This window comes from Aethalodelphis obliquidens, unplaced genomic scaffold, assembly GCF_003676395.1.
Source record: "Aethalodelphis obliquidens isolate GAN/ISIS:26980383/991018 unplaced genomic scaffold, ASM367639v1 scaffold50, whole genome shotgun sequence".
Classification (NCBI taxonomy): Eukaryota; Metazoa; Chordata; class Mammalia; order Artiodactyla; family Delphinidae; genus Aethalodelphis; species Aethalodelphis obliquidens.
The window spans coordinates 2,360,845-2,377,390 of NW_020837994.1; the positions used below are offsets into that span (position 1 = coordinate 2,360,845).

General features: G+C 54.8%; 1 protein-coding gene across 1 annotated transcript; it reads left to right on the forward strand.

Moving 5' to 3' along the window:
* The first annotated feature begins 11,139 nt into the window (after nucleotides 1-11,139).
* On the forward strand, nucleotides 11,140-14,088 carry TPBGL (trophoblast glycoprotein like). The gene has a single exon (XM_027083407.1). The coding sequence runs from the start codon at nucleotides 11,385-11,387 to the stop codon at nucleotides 12,561-12,563; it is 1,179 nt and encodes a 392-aa protein (XP_026939208.1). The 5' UTR covers nucleotides 11,140-11,384; the 3' UTR covers nucleotides 12,564-14,088.
* The last annotated feature ends 2,458 nt before the right edge of the window (nucleotides 14,089-16,546 follow it).

The window sequence follows — 16,546 nt, forward strand, 5'->3', positions numbered from 1 at the left end:
CTAAAGGTTCCTCATTTTGTCTCCTGCTTCAGCTTAACCATCTGGGGTGGGCTGCGGGGTAGGAGGAGTGGCGAAGTGGGGAGAAGAAATGCACTTCTTCCTCCCCGTCTCCCCCTTGGCAGGGTACAAGCTGTGCTCAGTCCAGCACTGTCCTCAGCCCCAGGAAAGCCCCCCACCCCGAGGGTCCCCTGCATGGTATCCCAGGGCACGGAAGCCATCTGCCTCTCTGTCTCTGCAGCGCCTCCGCCATCCCTCCATCTGTCCCTCCCTTTTTATGTCCTTCCCTGGTTCAGCCTGTCCTGCCTGTTGAGTTCAACCGCTCTTCTCAGCACTTGCCACTTGCCTGCCCCTCCCCAGGCTGGGCGCTGGGGGCACAGAGATGACGCAGACCAGGGCTCTGCCCTCTGAGTGCTCATTTTATAGCACCCAGAGCACAGGCTGCACAGCCCACAGCCTGAGCTGGACTCTCCACTCGGCCCCTTTTAAGTTGTGTGATCTTGGGTCAACTACTTAACCTGAGTGTCCACTTCTTTATTTAACAATTGGGGCCAAAGTACCTTCACTTCAGGGCCACTGTGAGAATTAAATACAACCAAGTATGTAAAGCTCTCAACTTAGTGCACTGGGTACAGCGGGCCCTCAATCAAGTCAGCCTGCCTTCCCTCCCTCCTTCCCTCCCTCCCTCAACCCAGCTGCCTCTTCCAGAGGAGAGGGCCATGATGGGGCCTGTGCGCAGATGTGGAGCCCTTCCCCAGCTGGGGAACCGAAGACTCCAGGGTCAGATGGGCCCCTGCATGCAGGGCCCAGCCCTGTGCCGGGTGGTGTGGAGCTCGACCAGCCAGAGCTCTGCCTGCCAGGTGCTTTCTTTCAGAAGTAGACTCAGTCCTCTGACCTCTTTTTCTCTCTCCCAGTGGCTAATTAGGGCCGATTGTGGGCTCCTTTTTAGCCTTTCTTTTTCTGAACTTCCAACTGGCTTCTTTTTTTCCTTCCCCAGGGCAGGGCTGGAGACACACTGGCAGGGCCAAGCTGCATCCCCGCCACAGCCGGGCCCTGTGCTAAGGAGGGGGAGAGATGTCTACCGTGGGTGTGCCATGGGGGCTGCCGAGGTACAGAGTGCGGGGTTGCCTCAACAGGGAACAGCTTCTTGACTGCTCGGGCTGCTGTCCATTGTCCCGAGGTTCCTGACCTAAGTCCAGGTACATGTGGGGCAGCCAATTATCAATGTTCTGGCCAGCCTTCAAGGTCTTCCTGCGCACCTGCAGCCTTCCATAAAGTGATGAGCTCATAGAGATCCCCAGGGAAATCAGGCCTTTATTAGGGTTGGGGAAAACGACCGCAACCACACCTGAGGCTGAATGCTTTCTCTACCATTTTGGGATACAGTTGGGGAAGTCTAAGGACATTGAATGTGACCCACTGGGGGAAACTAGCACTAAGTCATCCTGGTAAATGGCCAACATGAAGCTGGAAAGGTAGCAGAGGCCCTGGGGCAGCAGGAAACAACCAGGCCTAGGCTGGTGTGGCAACCGATGATCTGTCTGCAAGGAGCGGCGCTCTCTGGGGGCTCCTTCGTGAGCTGGGAGCTCCAGCACTCCAGTGGTGAGAAATGAGTCAGCCATGAGTCCCAGGGCCAAGGATCGGCAGCAAAGGGGGCTGAGAGCCAAGGTGGGACCCAAACATCTTCAGTCACTAAGAAAGAACTGAAACTGCAGTGAAATAAACCTGCTCCAGCTGGTTAGAGAGGAGGAGGGAGGCAGGGGCTGGAGCCAGGAAGGGCTGTCACTTACCAAGAAGCACAGATCAATGGAAAGGGTAGGCAGGTCAGGACAATGTCATATAGGAGCTCTGAGCAGAAGCAGAGAAAGAGACAGGGGTGGGGTGATGGGTAAGGGGGGCAGTGGAGTCATCAGGAAGCTTTCCTAGAAGAAGAAGGTCACTATGAAGGTCAGGAAATCTGATGTCAGAAAAGTTTGGGAGGGGCTTCCCTGGTGGCGCAGTGGTTGAGAGTCTGCCTGCCGATGCAGGGGACGCGGGTTCGTGCCCCGGTCTGGGAGGATCCACATGCCGCGGAGCGGCTGGGCCCGTGAGCCATGGCCGCTGAGCCTGCACGTCCGGAGCCTGTGCTCCGCAACAGGAGAGGCCACAGCAGTGAGAGGCCCACGTACCGAAAAAAAAAAAAAAAAGTTTGGGAGGTAAACTGGAGGTGGGCTCACCAACAATCTTGAGTGTCAGAGCCTGTGCTGTGGTTACCTCTGCATTCCAGGTGGGTGCTGGGGGAGTGATGCTGGAGCCGCTCAGACCAAGGTGTCCTCCATGCTCCAGCTCCAGCTGGTGGAGGCTGCCACATGTTCTCATCACGCCTTCTCACCTGGAGCCGGAGACTGCTGCCTGACGGATCCTCTGCTAATGGCCTCCAGGTGTGTCCTTGGGCCCCTGGGGGGAGACATCATGGAGGACACAACCCCTCCTACCCAGTTCCCACTCCTCTGGTCACCTTCAGCCACAGAACCTGGGCTGGCCTGGGGCAGGCCATGGTGCACTGGTGCACTCTCACCCCAGGTGGGAGGGGTATCAAAGGTCAGACTGCCTCCTTCTCTGATTGGCTACTGATTTCTGAGCCCCCCTCTTCATTGTCACTTCTGGCTCCTTGGTGCCTTCAGTGCACGGGACCCAGGGGTAACATGAAAGTGGTCCTATGGAATAAGATGGCTGCATGGGCTACATCTCTCTGGGGAGAGGGGTTGGCCTGGTGCCTCCTCGTGAGACTAAGTGTGTCTGTGCCTATGGGTCTCCATGACTATGGGCCTGTTTCTGCACATCTGTAACTCTCTTTGCATGTCTGTCTTTGTAACCATTTGTCTCTATGTCTGAGGCTGTGTCTGTGTGTTTCTCTGTGTATTTCACAGCAAAGATTTCCTTGAGTGAAATGAATTCCATCAACGTTTATTGTCTAATAAATGGAAGTCCAATATCGTCCTTCCTGCTTCACCTCCCTAAGGCCTTAAATTTTCATTCCAGAGTTATTTCCAGCCTAAATGGGGTGTGGGGGAAAACCTGATCCATGCTCTTCTGGGGGTTATTTGGACTCAGGAAGGTAAGAGGCTCACGACTGATGAACTGCAAAGCAGCAAGGGTGCCAGAAATCACTCCCCTGTGGCTTGGAGCAGACCCCAAGCTCCAGACACCTTGTAGTCACTGGGTCTATCTTCTGGTATTCTGCTGGTCCAGGCTGATGCTTGAGCGAGTCTGTGCTCCTGGACCAGAGCTGATATTGACCACCAGCTTTATCATCACCCTCCTCACCATTACCTCCTTCTTCATCACCACCACTACTATCAACACCACCATTACCACTATCACCCCCTCTGCCATCACCACCACCATTACCATTGCTGTCATCATCCACACAAGTAGTATACCACAGTCACTGTCACCATCAACAACACTGTTCCATTACTAATGTCAGAGGTTTCTAGTTACATTTCAATAACTATTTCTCCTTCTTCCTCAGCAGTAAGGACCACAACTTTTTGTTGGAAAAATTGTCCCCCAGTTAAAAGACTATAGTTCCCAGGCACCTTGAAGCTAGTTAGATGTGACCATGCAAGTGAACGTGTTGGATGAAATTACGGAAAGTGCCCATAAAGGGAAGGGGCACCCTTATTTATCTTTTGCCTCCATCTGCTACCTGATGTGATGGCTGGTACCCTAGCAGCTATTTTGTACCACAAGAATGAGGACTACACCCTGGGGAAGGCAATGTGGGAGGCTGGAAGGAGTGTTGGTTTTCTATAACTGTGGAGAAACCATTCAGACTCTGGACTGCTATGTCTGGACTTTCTTTTATGAAAGAAAAGAAAATGAACTTCTACTTCTGTATCATTTAAGAGATTATTGTTTTGGGCATTCTGATACATACAGCTAAACCTAATCCTAATTAGTACACATCACCTCATATCGGTTTGCATTAAATAGTTCAGGCCAATGATCTGTATATGGAGGATGGGGTGGGAGGTGAGGGAGCTAGGCCATGAGGGGTGGGGCAAAGAGAGAGAAGGAGAAAGGAAGAAAGAGGGAGAGAGGAGGAAGAGAGGGAAGGAGGGAGGGAGGGAGGGAGACTGAGTGAATTCCCGGACACGGGACTGATTCCTACCCTTGGGAAGTAGCCATTCTAAGGCAGACAGTAGCAAGGATAGGCATTCAGCACCATGGACAGATCACGGAACTCAGTAATGAGGGGACAGAGCAGGAAAAGATGAGAAGAGTTTTGTGGTGGTGGTAATGGTTGTTTTCCTTCAAGGTATGTTCATTAATACCCACTCTGCACCAGGCACTGTACCACGAACGGTTCCAGGACAAATTTCCACCAAGGCCACATTTAGCTCCCCAGACCAGAGCAAGTATATCAACACGGAAGGCTTGCTAAAGAAGGAAGAACTGAGAAACCAGTTGAGGGGTGGAACAAGAAGACTGCATGACAGGATGGACAGATACTGAAGGATCGGGGACCCTCGAGCAGGGGGTTCCAGGTTGGAAAAGAGTGAGTAGGTCAATTGTTCTGTGAATTAAAGGAGAATTCAGCATTGGGTTAGAGTTAAAGAAGTGAGTTCTCAGGACCCTTCGATTCCTCGGGTACTGCATCAAAGATTCCAGTTTCTGGTCTGAGAAATCTATGATACTGTGATTGAGGGGTATGTGGAATCTATGATTAAGATGCTACAATTCTAATTCTAAGGCTCTGAGTCAGTTATCTACTGCTGTGTAACAAACCACCCCCCAAAACTTAATGGCTTAAAACAGCAACCACTTTATCTGTTCACAATTCTGTGAGTCAGCAATTTGGGCTCGGGCCAGCTAGTTCTCTTGGTCTTATCTAGGGTCACTCAGGCAGCTGGAATCAGCTGGAAGATCATCTGGGAGTAGGTTGGTCTAGAGGGCTTCAGCAGGATGGCTCATTGCTGGTCTCTTCCTCTAAGAGGCTTACTTTGGTTTCTATACATGGACATCTCAGGGGAGCAGGAAGAGGGGAGCCCCCAGGCACAATCCCTTTTTAACCCTCTGCTTGCATTACATTTGCTGATGTCTCCATAGCCAAAGGAATTCACATGGCCAAACCAAAGTCAGTGTGGGAAGGGACAGCATAAAAGTGTGGATACAGATAGGCAGGTTTCATTGGGAAACATTAATATAACAACCTACCGCAGGCTCTAAGTGCTTCACCACCATTCATATTACCAACACCATGTCTTATGTTCTGATTCAAACAGACCATGGCTCTGTGGCTCTCGGAGTCTGTGGTTCTTAGAATTCAACGTTTTGATTCTAAGATTCTGTAATTTTAGAAGTAGAAGGCTTGGTACAGCTCAAGAGGCTCATGAGGACCCAAGAGGATGCTAGGGAAGTCGAGCAAAGTAAGACTAAGCAGGAACCCACATGCCTCTTCCATTCCCATCCCTCAGCCCCCAATTTCCTGCTACAGCAGGCAGTGGGATGAAATGGGAATCAGAAATCCTAGATTATAGACCTTGTTCCATCATTAGTCTGAGGTGACCCCAAGCACAGCTCTTAACCTCCCAGTGTTCTCATATAACCAATGGAGATATCAATCCCTGTCTTCCAAATGACACAGAACAGTGGTGAAGCCAGGAGACCTGGGCCCACTAACTTCCATTATCAGGAGCCTGACCCTGACACAGCTTAGGAAGACGGTTTTGCTCCCAACTTCTCAAATTATATCTGCAGCTGCTGAGACCCTGAGTTTTAAGGAAGCCAAGCTTTAAATATGTTATTGCCCTTTGTCTGTCCTAACCTCTACCTGCAAAAGAAAGGAAGGGGGTTGGGGAGGAGGGGAAAAAAGAATCCAGCTCTGCTCCTTTCCCTTTCCCCCACCCACTCCTGTCCCTGACTTACACTGGAATCCTGGGGCCAGACCCTGCCCGGCCTTGAGCCTCCATCTGCTCTGCCCGTTAGCTTCCCCAAGAGGATGGAGGCAAAAAGCAGCTCCATGAGAGGAGACCTAGACCTAGACCAGGGCAGCAGCTCGTGAAATGTAACAGCTAGAGGGACTAGCGGCAACCCAGAGGCTGAACCACCTTGTAGCACAGGTGAGGAAATAGAAGCCCAGAGAGGGATAGGGACCTGATCAAAGTCCCACAGCCAGCCAGCAGCAGACGAAGACCAGAAGCCAGATGGGGTCGTCCTCTTTTCTAAACTTCAGTTTCCAATTCTAAACTGGGGATGACAAACCCAGCCTGGGGCACCACTTAGAAACTGTAAAGCACAGTGCAAAGGTAGTAAGAAATCGGTATTTTTCCCCATGGCCTGGAAGTCTGGGTGGAGGAGGGTGGGTTGAGGCGCAGGCAGGAGCACTTATGACTTTCAGAGGATTCATCCAACCCATTTATTCTAGCCTTTCCCCAGAGGCCCAGGCCACAGAGTGGAGGAGGAGGGTATTAAATATCGGAGAGTTATTTAAAAGCTGGTTGCCCGCCCCTCAGAAGCAGAGTGTGGCCTCTGCTGACTCAATGGAGAAAATGAATCTTGGGTCTATGGATTTTCCTGTGTCTCATGGCAGTGGGGGGAGGGGGGAATGAGAAACGGGAACAGCAAAGCCTGCAGTGGAGTTTTCCCCTCCCCACCAGCGCAGATGCTACGCAAGAGAACCTGGGGCCTCCCCCGCTACCTAATGACTGAGCTTCATCATGTCAGGCCTGCCGGGCTGCTCCTCCACTTGTCTCAGAGAAAGGGGGGGGCAGAGGGAAAGGGAGGCCAGCGTGAGGGCCGCCAGGATAAAGGGAGCCTGGATTGCAGGCTGCTACAGCATCAGACTTAGGAGGACCCCCAGACTATCCTACCACTGCTCTATAATTGGGGGGGGGGCAAGTTCAAGGTCACATGTTAAAAAGGTGGGGGCACCAACTTGGGCAAGTCACAGCATTACCTTCCCCTCCATGACCCTCATCCCTAAAAGGCCAAGGGGCACAGGATTCAAAAGCCCTCCGAGATCAGCCCGTGCACACACACCTTTGAAGAGAGGGAAACAGAGCTGGAAAGGCAGACTTGTCTACAGGCTCCAGTAACATTGAGTTGCCCCTAATGGACAGAATGGAGCTGGAGGCAGATGGGGAAGGGCTACCTGCTGGGTGACCTCAGGGAAGTTGAAAACCTCTCCAGGCTCCCTACCAAGGCTTCGTGGAGCTTATAAAGGGTAAGGCCTTTTTAGGGAGAAAAGGGTATAGGAGGTTTAGGGGAAGGAACAGCTCCTTGAAAGGCTGAGAGGGGCTCTGGGACCTAGTGGGGTAATAAACTCAAGAACTGGGGTCCAGCGTGGCTGACACGGGGGATTCTCAACCTGGCACAGGGCAGACAGGATCATTCTGCCTGGGTGGGGCTGGGTGATTCATTTGCTGAGTCCTAAGGAAATCCTGAGTGCCTGTGCTCTTTGCCCACAGGCTCCCCTGGGATCCGACCCAGTCACACTCCCTAGAGAGATAACCTAGGATGGGGAGGGCTGCGGCAAAGGAGATGAGCAGGAAACCTGAGCTCCTGTCAGGCGGGTCCCAGTTAGCTGTGCAACCTTGAGGAAAGCACTTGACCTTTCTGGGAGGCCGTCTCCTGGTGTAAAATGTAGATGGAGGATCTTCACCTAGCTTGCTTCACAAGGGTGGATCGAGCCAGAGATTTTTAAATCATTATTTCATTTTGTAAATGTTCCCTGGTGCCTTCTCCATGCTGAAACTCTGAGCTGTGGGCTGACAACACAAGAAATCAGACAGTTCTGAGCCCCAATTGCTGACAGTCAGGGGGCTCAGGAGAGCTCTAGCCCTCTGATCACTCAGTGAAGTTCAAAGGAGAGAGAAGGAAGCCATGAAGGCTTCCTGGAGGGGACAGAACTCAAGCTGAGCCCTGAGGGACAGTAGGCTGGACTGGAGAAATAGAATCAAGGGGAGAGAGCACCTCAGGTGGGGCAAACAGCGAGCAATCCACTCGATGCATCAGAGAATAAACACACAGCCTCAGACACAACTGGACATACATTTATTGAACACCTACTGCATACTGAACACTGACAACCCCAAGACGGAGAGGGCTATTCCTCCCGAGAACAGAGAGCCCCAAATGGCTCACAGACTTGGTTCTGGGGGAACCTGGACAGAGAAAAGGAACACCTGCACAAAGAGGAGGGTGGGGAGAAGGCAGGGTAGAGGCATATACGGAGACAGCAAGTGGAGACTCACTCCTTTTACTATCTACCAAGAATTTGAGGTATTGAGAGATGAAGGAACATGGAACAGAGCAAAACGACATGGGAACTAATTAGTCCCAGAAAAGGGCAATGCCTCATCTAGAGTCACAAGGATGCTAGGTGGCCAGACCCTAATGATATGGCTTTTCTTGTTTCAAAACCTTTTCCCTTCACGTTATCACAATAGCTCTGAAAGGACCAGGAATGACAGGAATTCAAAAGCCCACCTACTTTGCAGAAGTAGAAGCTGACAGCCCAGAGGTGGAGAGAGGTCCAAGGTGACACCAGACCCACCCTGGCATCTGTTCTTGACCTCAGGTTCCTGGGGTCAGGATGAAATTTCCCTGTGGTGCTGGCCCCTCTCAGTTGCAGCTGCTACCTTCGACAAAGCCCTGGGCAAGGACCCTGGGGCCAGGTTTCTAGGCAAAGCCCTGAGGACCATAGGCTTTGTGGCAAGTCCCTGGCCCTCTGGCCTCACCTCCCCATTTATAAAACACAGTCATTGCCTTGTTCTCTGCCACCTGATGGTCCTAGGTTCCCTCTGGTCCTCCTTTCCCCAACTGAGGTGTCTAGCACCTGCACACACGCCCCAACCCCCTACCACCAAAGCTGCCTGCTACTTAGCAGGCATCAGCCCATCAGAAACCAGCTGCCACGGGACCTGGGGAGGGAGATCGGGCCTTGGCAGTTGGTCTGTGATTTCTTAGTGGCTGGAGGCAGAAGGGGCTCTATGCAGCAGGACAGAAAAGCAAAGACCTTTTCATTCATTCATTCATTTACGAACATTTACTGCACAGTCTCCTGTGCTAGTCCCTGTACCGGAAACACAATAGTGAAGAAGAGCCAGTGTCTCCCACTGGGGGAGATGTCATGGCTGGGGCTTGGAGCTGACGTGGACCTGGACTGGGGTGAGTGCAAGAGCTGAGGGCTCAGCCTCAGTGGCATCTGTTTGAGCTCTTGTGCCCATATGAGAAAAGACACCACACCCTGTTAATTCCACAGACCGAGGGCAGGCGTGGGCTCAGGGTGTGTTGGCCGACCTCTGGATACACGTGCTTGCACGCAGGAGTCTGTAAGCTTGCCCCTCTGAGAACACACCCAGGCACTTGCATGGCCCCAGAGGTAGGAAGGTTCAAATATGCATGTGCTTATGAATCTACGGACACATGTCAGGATGCGCTCAAATCTATGTTTCTATGTGCACGTGTACGAATGAGCCTGCATGTACTTGCAAGAGGCACATCTGAGGCTGCCTGGAACTGTGCACAAGCTTATGCAAGCCTTCCTATGCATGTGTATGCACACCCAAGTGAGCATGAGTGTGTGTGTGCTTACGCGTGAACACACCTAGGTCTGTTTACGTGCTAAGCTTGCTTCTATGTGTACACGTGCATGTACAATTGCACACGTACATCTGTACAGACATGGCCAACATGCCTGTGCAAGTTACTATTCTCATCTGCCAATACTTGGGAGTGACAATGGGGACAGGGGAGAGAAAGGGGAAGGGGAAGGGGAAGGGGAGGCCACCCCCCCCACCCCCAGCATCCACAGCCCTGGGCCTTAACAATGGCCCTTGTCTGAGACCCAGGCCACTGCAGGGTCTACATCTTTTCCTACCTCTTCTCCTTAAGTGGTGTTGATCTGTTGGTTGATCAGTTAAATATAACCTCAGGGAAGGAGTCAACCCAACAATCCCTAATTCAGGTGAAAGAGAATGACTCTTAGGTTGGGGGAAGCCTCTATCCCAACCAGCTCTGCTGATACCAGAAGGGCTTTCGGATCAAGTGTCAGCCTCTCCAGGCTGAATAATTCATGCCAAGGCAAGGAGTGCTCCCTTCTCAGGAGTCTGTCCCTTTAAATCAGGTCTGGAGCTTCCCAGTTCTGGAAAAAAAAAAAAAAAAAAAAAAATCCAGAACAAAACAAACCTATAAACAGCTCAGCCCTGGCCCCTTCTGAGACCCCCACTCCCTGCTGCAAAATCTGCTCCCGGTCTCAGAAACCCTCCTAACCCAGTCAACATTTACAGGTGAGGTACCCTGGAGGGGAGGAGGGGCAGCTGATGGTATCCAACAACCCTAAGGTCCTGAGACCCAGAACAGCCTAGCGGGGGTACCAAGGTGCTGGGGCAGGGAGGGGACAGCAAAGAGCTGAATCACCACACCCACTGGGTCCCCGGGCCTAGGAGAGTGCTTGGGGGAAGAGTCCAGCCTGGTGAAGGAAATCAGATGGAAGAACTCCCTGCAGAGCAGCCAGTGACTTGGGGGGAGGAGGGGTGGAAGGAGGAGGGGATGTCGCTGACTTCCTCGGGGTGGATGGGGTGGGGTGGAGAAGACGTTGGTCTCCCGGGACTCGCAGGGTTGTTGACCGAGCCAGGCCTGATGTAACTGGGGTGGCAGAGGAGGGGGCTGAGGATGGGATTTCCCTCACTCCTAGCACAGCCCTCTCCTTGATCTCAAGGATAAGGTAGAGGCTGAAAAATGAGGAACTTTCCCAGCCCACCCCTCATCCCTGCCTGCGCTGGTAGGAGGAGCCCTAAAGTCCTTCCCCCAAATTCTCGGCCGGCCGGTGATGCTGACCCACCTGCCTGCTCTCCCTAGCCCGGCCCCACCCCACCCCACACATCCCAGAGAGGGAGGGGGAAGGTACCAGCCTAAGCGCGGGGGCTAGGGAGGAGATGAGGGGGAAATAAGTCAGAACCTCGGAAAGCCAAACTTCTCAGCAGTCCGGGAGCCCAGAGGGGGTAAGAGAAAGAGCAGCCGCCGAAAGCCCTGGTTCTCGGGAGCCTCCCACCCCGCCTCTCCGCAAGGAGGGCGCGGAGACACCGCCGGGGGCGGAGGAGGAGGCCGGGAGGCGGGGAGGGGGGAGGCAAACCCTGCCCACTCGGCTCCGAGCCCAGAACGGCCGCAGAAGTCGGAGGCCGGTGCGCAGGGCGAAGAGGGCACCGGGGGCGGGGGGCTCCGCTCCCCGCCTGACCCCTCTCGCCCCAGCCAGGAAAGTGAAGGCTCCTCGGACTATAGAGCCAGCGGAAGAACAGACCACAACCGCCGGGCGCTCCCGATCGAAGACTTGCCCCACCCGCCCCCCTCCCCGCCCCCACGGGGCTCCGAACTCACTGGTGAGCGCGGCGGCAGCCGTGATGGCCCCGCGCGCGGGACAGCCGGAGCACAGGGGTCCGCTGCTGCCGGGGCTGCTGCTCCTGGCGGCGGCGCTGAGCCGACCCGCCGCACCCTGTCCCTTCCAGTGCTACTGCTTCGGCGGCCCTAAGCTGATGTTGCGCTGCGCGTCGGGCGCCGAGCTCCGGCAGCCTCCGCGGGACGTGCCACCCGACGCGCGCAATCTCACCATCGTGGGCGCCAACCTGACTGTGCTGCGCGCGGCCGCCTTCGCCGGCGGGGACGCGGACGGGGAGGAGGCGGAGGCGGAGGCGGCGGGTGGCGTGCGCCTGCCGCTCCTGACCGCTCTGCGCCTCACGCACAACAACATCGAGATGGTGGAGGACGGCGCCTTCGACGGGCTGCCCAGCCTGGCGGCGCTCGACCTGAGCCACAACCCGCTGCGCGCTCTGGGCGGCGACGCCTTCCGCGGGCTGCCCGCGCTGCGCTCCCTGCAGCTCAACCACGCGCTGGCGCGGGGCGGCCCCGCGCTGCTGGCCGCGCTGGACGCCGCGCTCGCCCCGCTCGACGAGCTGCGCCTCCTGGGCCTGTCGGGCAACGCGCTTAGCCACCTGCCGTCCGCCGCGCTGCGCCGGCCGCGCCTGGAGCAGCTGGACGCGCGCCTCAACGCGCTGGCCGGCCTGGGCCCCGACGAGCTGCGCGCGCTAGAGCGCGATGGCGGCCTCCCCGCGCCGCGCCTGCTGCTCGCCGACAACCCCCTGCGTTGCGGCTGCGCTGCGCGCTCCCTGCTGGCCTGGATGCGCAACGCCACGGAGCGCGTACCCGACGCGCGGCGCCTGCGCTGCGCCTCCCCGCGGGCGCTGTACGACCGGCCTTTCCTGGACCTGGACGAGGCGGGGCTGCGCTGCGCCGAAGGCGACGCCGACGGTCGCGGGGAAGAAGTGGAACTTGCCGGCCCGGAGCTGGAAGCCTCCTACGTCTTCTTCGGGCTGGTTCTGGCGCTCATCGGCCTCATCTTCCTAATGGTGCTCTACCTAAACCGCCGTGGCATCCAGCGCTGGATGCGCAACTTGCGCGAGGCGTGCCGGGACCAGATGGAGGGCTACCACTACCGCTACGAGCAGGACGCAGACCCGCGCCGCGCGCCCGCCTCGGCCGCCCCCGCCGGTTCTGGGGCCACTTCCCCCGGTTCGGGCCTCTGAGCTTCGCTTGTTGGGACTTGGGGATTACCCCTGATGACCTGTCCCGAGGCCGTGGGTATGAGACACCCGCGAACTTGGGGCTTTGAGACCTACGCCTGACCGATCTGAGACCTTTGGATTATGGCATCTCCCCCACCTGGAGGCCCCAAGCTCTACCCCCCTCCCCAGCCTCTGAGAGCTGTCACCATCAAAGATCCAGAGACACTCTCTTCTGATTCCAGAAACCCCATCCACCCATCCCAAGCTCTGACAGCCCTCCTGAACCACCAGAAGCCCCCTCCCCCTTTCAGCACTCACCCAGAGACCCTGTCCTTCAATCCGAAGGCCCTGGGACTGCTTCCACTACCCTGTGCTTTGAACCCAGACCTCTCAGCAGGAAACATCCCCCTAGACTACACTCCAGCTTGCAGCCCTCAGCTCCCTTCGAGGGCTCAGGGACCCTCACATCCCATTCTGGTCTCAGAAGCACAGCAACCCCACCAGAAGGTTTCTGTGGACTTTGAGCCTTTCTTCTCGTTTGGGAGCTCTTAACTCTCCATCCTGCATAGAACCTACATCCCGGGAGTCTGAGGGTTGGGCACCCTCCCCCAATCTGAGGTTGTATTTCATACCACCCACCACCCCAGCTCTTGCTCAGGCCCCTCCCTTCCTTGGCCCAGGCTTGGGGTTCAGCTCTTCTCTATCTCTCCCATCCGAGGGACAGGCACACCCCTTTATAGCCTTAGCGTGGAGCTGATCCTCAGCCTTTCCCACTTTTGGCTCTGATACCCTAATACTCAGTCCTTGTCCCCAATCTCAAACTCTCAGCTCTTCACCCCGATCTGAGTTTCTTCCCCCTGCCCAAGTCTTAGGCTCTCAATTCCTCCTACATCCGTCGCTTCCACTCAGTACCCACACAGCCACTCACTGGCTCAGGGTCCAGTGAGGAATCCATCCCTGGGATATGCCCAGCCCCCTTTCCTCTTAAGGATGAGCTCTCTAGCCCTGCAAAACAGGCGCAGATGTGAAGCACCCCGCAGCCATACTAGCAGATCCCCATGGGAGATGCTGGAGGAGAGAGTCCTGGGGGTGCAAAGTAGATGGTCTGGCCTCACAACCAGGGTCACCCGACCATTTTGCCACAGAGAGGGGTGGGGGAGGGGCTCTGAAGGGCTGGGAGCTGCTGGCCACATTCTCTTTCCCACCCATGTGACCCTTCTCCCTTGGAGAGTCCTCTCTGCCACCTCCCCACCGCTGTCCCCCCGTATGCCTTCTGGAAGAGGAAGGGAAAAGCCCTCCGGTCCAGGGTCATAGCCTCAGCGCCCTGCCTTCTTCATGATCCCAAAGCACAACTGGTGAGTGGGAGGGGCTGCCTCTCCCCGACTCCCACCCCCTGGGTCAGGCAGAATGGCTGGCCTGTGCTGCCTCTGCACGCAGGAAGTCACCCTCCTTCAACATATTGCCTGAGGCCTGCCTTCCCACCCCACCCTGGAAATCTGGATCTCCCTTGGGCAGTTTTCTATAAAGTCTGCAATAATCTCAGATACTCTGCTCTTGTAAACGGTGCCATGTCATTCCTGCTGACCTTGGGTCATTAAAGGGGGTGGGAGGGGACACTTAGAGCAGTTTAGACCTTCCTGAGGTGAAGCAGGGACTCTTGATGTCTTCTCCCGGACTGTGGGAGAAGAAAAGGGCTCTGACTGTACATAGTAAGCTTGAGGCTAGACACATGGAGGGACTTCCCACTGGGATGGCATTGCTCTCCAAACCAGTTCGCTTTTTATGCTGAGACAGTGTTATCCGCAGCCAGGGTAGGGTCCTGCACTTTCTCTACATCCTCTTACCCTTCGGTTCCTCATCACTGCGGTGGGGTGGAGGGTCACGGGGGAGATGTAGTTGGACTGACAGACACTAGCATCAGATGAGGCTATCAGGGAACAAATCCAGCTGCAGACAATCAGAGGCAGTTAATTCAGACAGAAAAGAGGAAGAATCATTATTTGCTGCTTTGACATCGTCCCCTCTGTTGAACTACCTGGTACTCCCTTATGTCCTGTGTCACGCCACGCTTTCCTGGCTAGAGGGTTAAGACCTGCACCTTGGATATGTGAGAGGCTGAGAAGAGAGGTGGCCTAGCAGTGGGGGACGTGGATAAAATAGCCCCTTGAGATATGTGGAACAAGGAGACGGGTGGGTTCTGGGCCAGTAGGGCCAGGATAAGAGGCTCCTACCTCAAGGTTCCCAGGCTGGATTATTTTACATTCAGGGTCTCAGAGCCCTAGAACCACATGGCAGAAGCCTAGAATTCTGGCATTTTAGAATCTTAGGGTTGTGTAATTCTAGAATTTTTTTTTTTTTTTTTTTTTTTTGGTACGTGGGCCTCTCACTGTTGTAGCCCCTCCCGTTGTGGAGCACAGGCTCCGGACGCGCAGGCTCAGCAGCCATGGCTCACGGGCCCAGCCGCTCCGCGGCATGTGGGATCTTCCCGGACCAGGGCACGAACCCGTGTCCCCTGCATCGGCAGGCGGACTCTCAACCACTACGCCACCGGGGAAGCCCTAATTCTAGAATTTGTGTCTTCTAAACATTGAAAGGGACCTCAGAGGTAACGTGGGAAGGCTCATAAACTGTATAAGTGAGGAGCACCCTCTCTCGACGAGCTTACTCCCTCCCCTCCTGGGAGCATCCCTTCCATGCGGTGCCGGAGAAATCTGCCTGGGACTCCCTGACAGTCCCAACTCTGCGCTGAGGCCAGGAGCACACCTCACCCCAGGACAGCTCTTCACAGAGTGGTTGGCAGGGCACGAGCCTCCTCATCTTCTCCCAGCAAATTCCCTACCCCTTCTCCCGGTCATTCCTCGTGAGAAGGGATTAAATTCTCTTGAAGCATTCCCATCCATCAGTGACCTTCAAAGGGTGCTTTGCCAGTCGCGTAGGGGGAAATGGTGGTGTTCTCTCTAACACAGGTTAGAGAACTGTGTCTCTAACAGGTCACCCTGCCCACCACCCCACCCCACCCCCTGCCCCCGCCGCCCAATTCCAAAGACGTAATGTAATGTAGCCTAAGACTACATTAAGTCCTGGCAAATAAAACATACTGCTAGCTGTGGTACACTGTCAGCAAAAATCTTTGAGGGTTTTAGATGAGAGCTGATGCTAAGCTAAATATCAAACCAATAGTTGTCAAAAATAAACTAATTGAGTACCTAATGTATGCCAATTGACATTTAACCTTAGTGCCATTCACACTCCCATTAAATGTTGTCTCTGAGCAGCTTCCCTTCTTGTAGCCTGTCAGTGGCCTTTGGCTTTATGGAACTATCAGCAGGGCCCCAGGGCCCCAGCCTCCTCTGCAAATCCAGCCATTTTCTTAGTCTCTACTAAATACAACTTTGTCAGTCCTAGAAAAGCTAATGACCCAGAGGAGAAATTCTATTCAATCAAGTTCTAGAGAAAAGACGTCCCAGGAAACCATGAGAACTCAGAGTAAGGACCCCTGTACCCAGCCTAGGGAAATTTCTTAAAGTCACATTTGAACAGTGTTTTGAGGGATGAGTAGGAGTTGCAGAACAGAGAAAGATCAGAAGTATCAGCTTGTACAAAGGCCTAGATGCAGGAAGATCTGTTAGTCTGATAATTCAAGAAGACCATTAATGGCTGGGGGTAGCTAGGACGATGTGTGTGGATAAGATGGTTCTGCGTTCCCTTCATTCTCCACTGGGAGGAACTAGAGGGACTTCCACCCTCAGAGAAGTCAGGGAAGTGGGGAGGTGTGCTATGTGGGCCAGGAGAACCGCGTGGTGCTCTTACTTGTTCCTTCCTTCTGCCCATCCTTTTTGTGCCAGGCCTTATGCTGGACACAGGAGACAGAGAGAGGAGTCAGCTAAGCCGTGCCCATGGGAAGCCAGAGGGGGAGGGGGGTAAGGGAAGGGGCCACAAAGAGGTCTTGCAGGAAAAGGTGAGATGGAGGGGTCTGGCTGGCCCTCCCCTGACACCCTGATGTC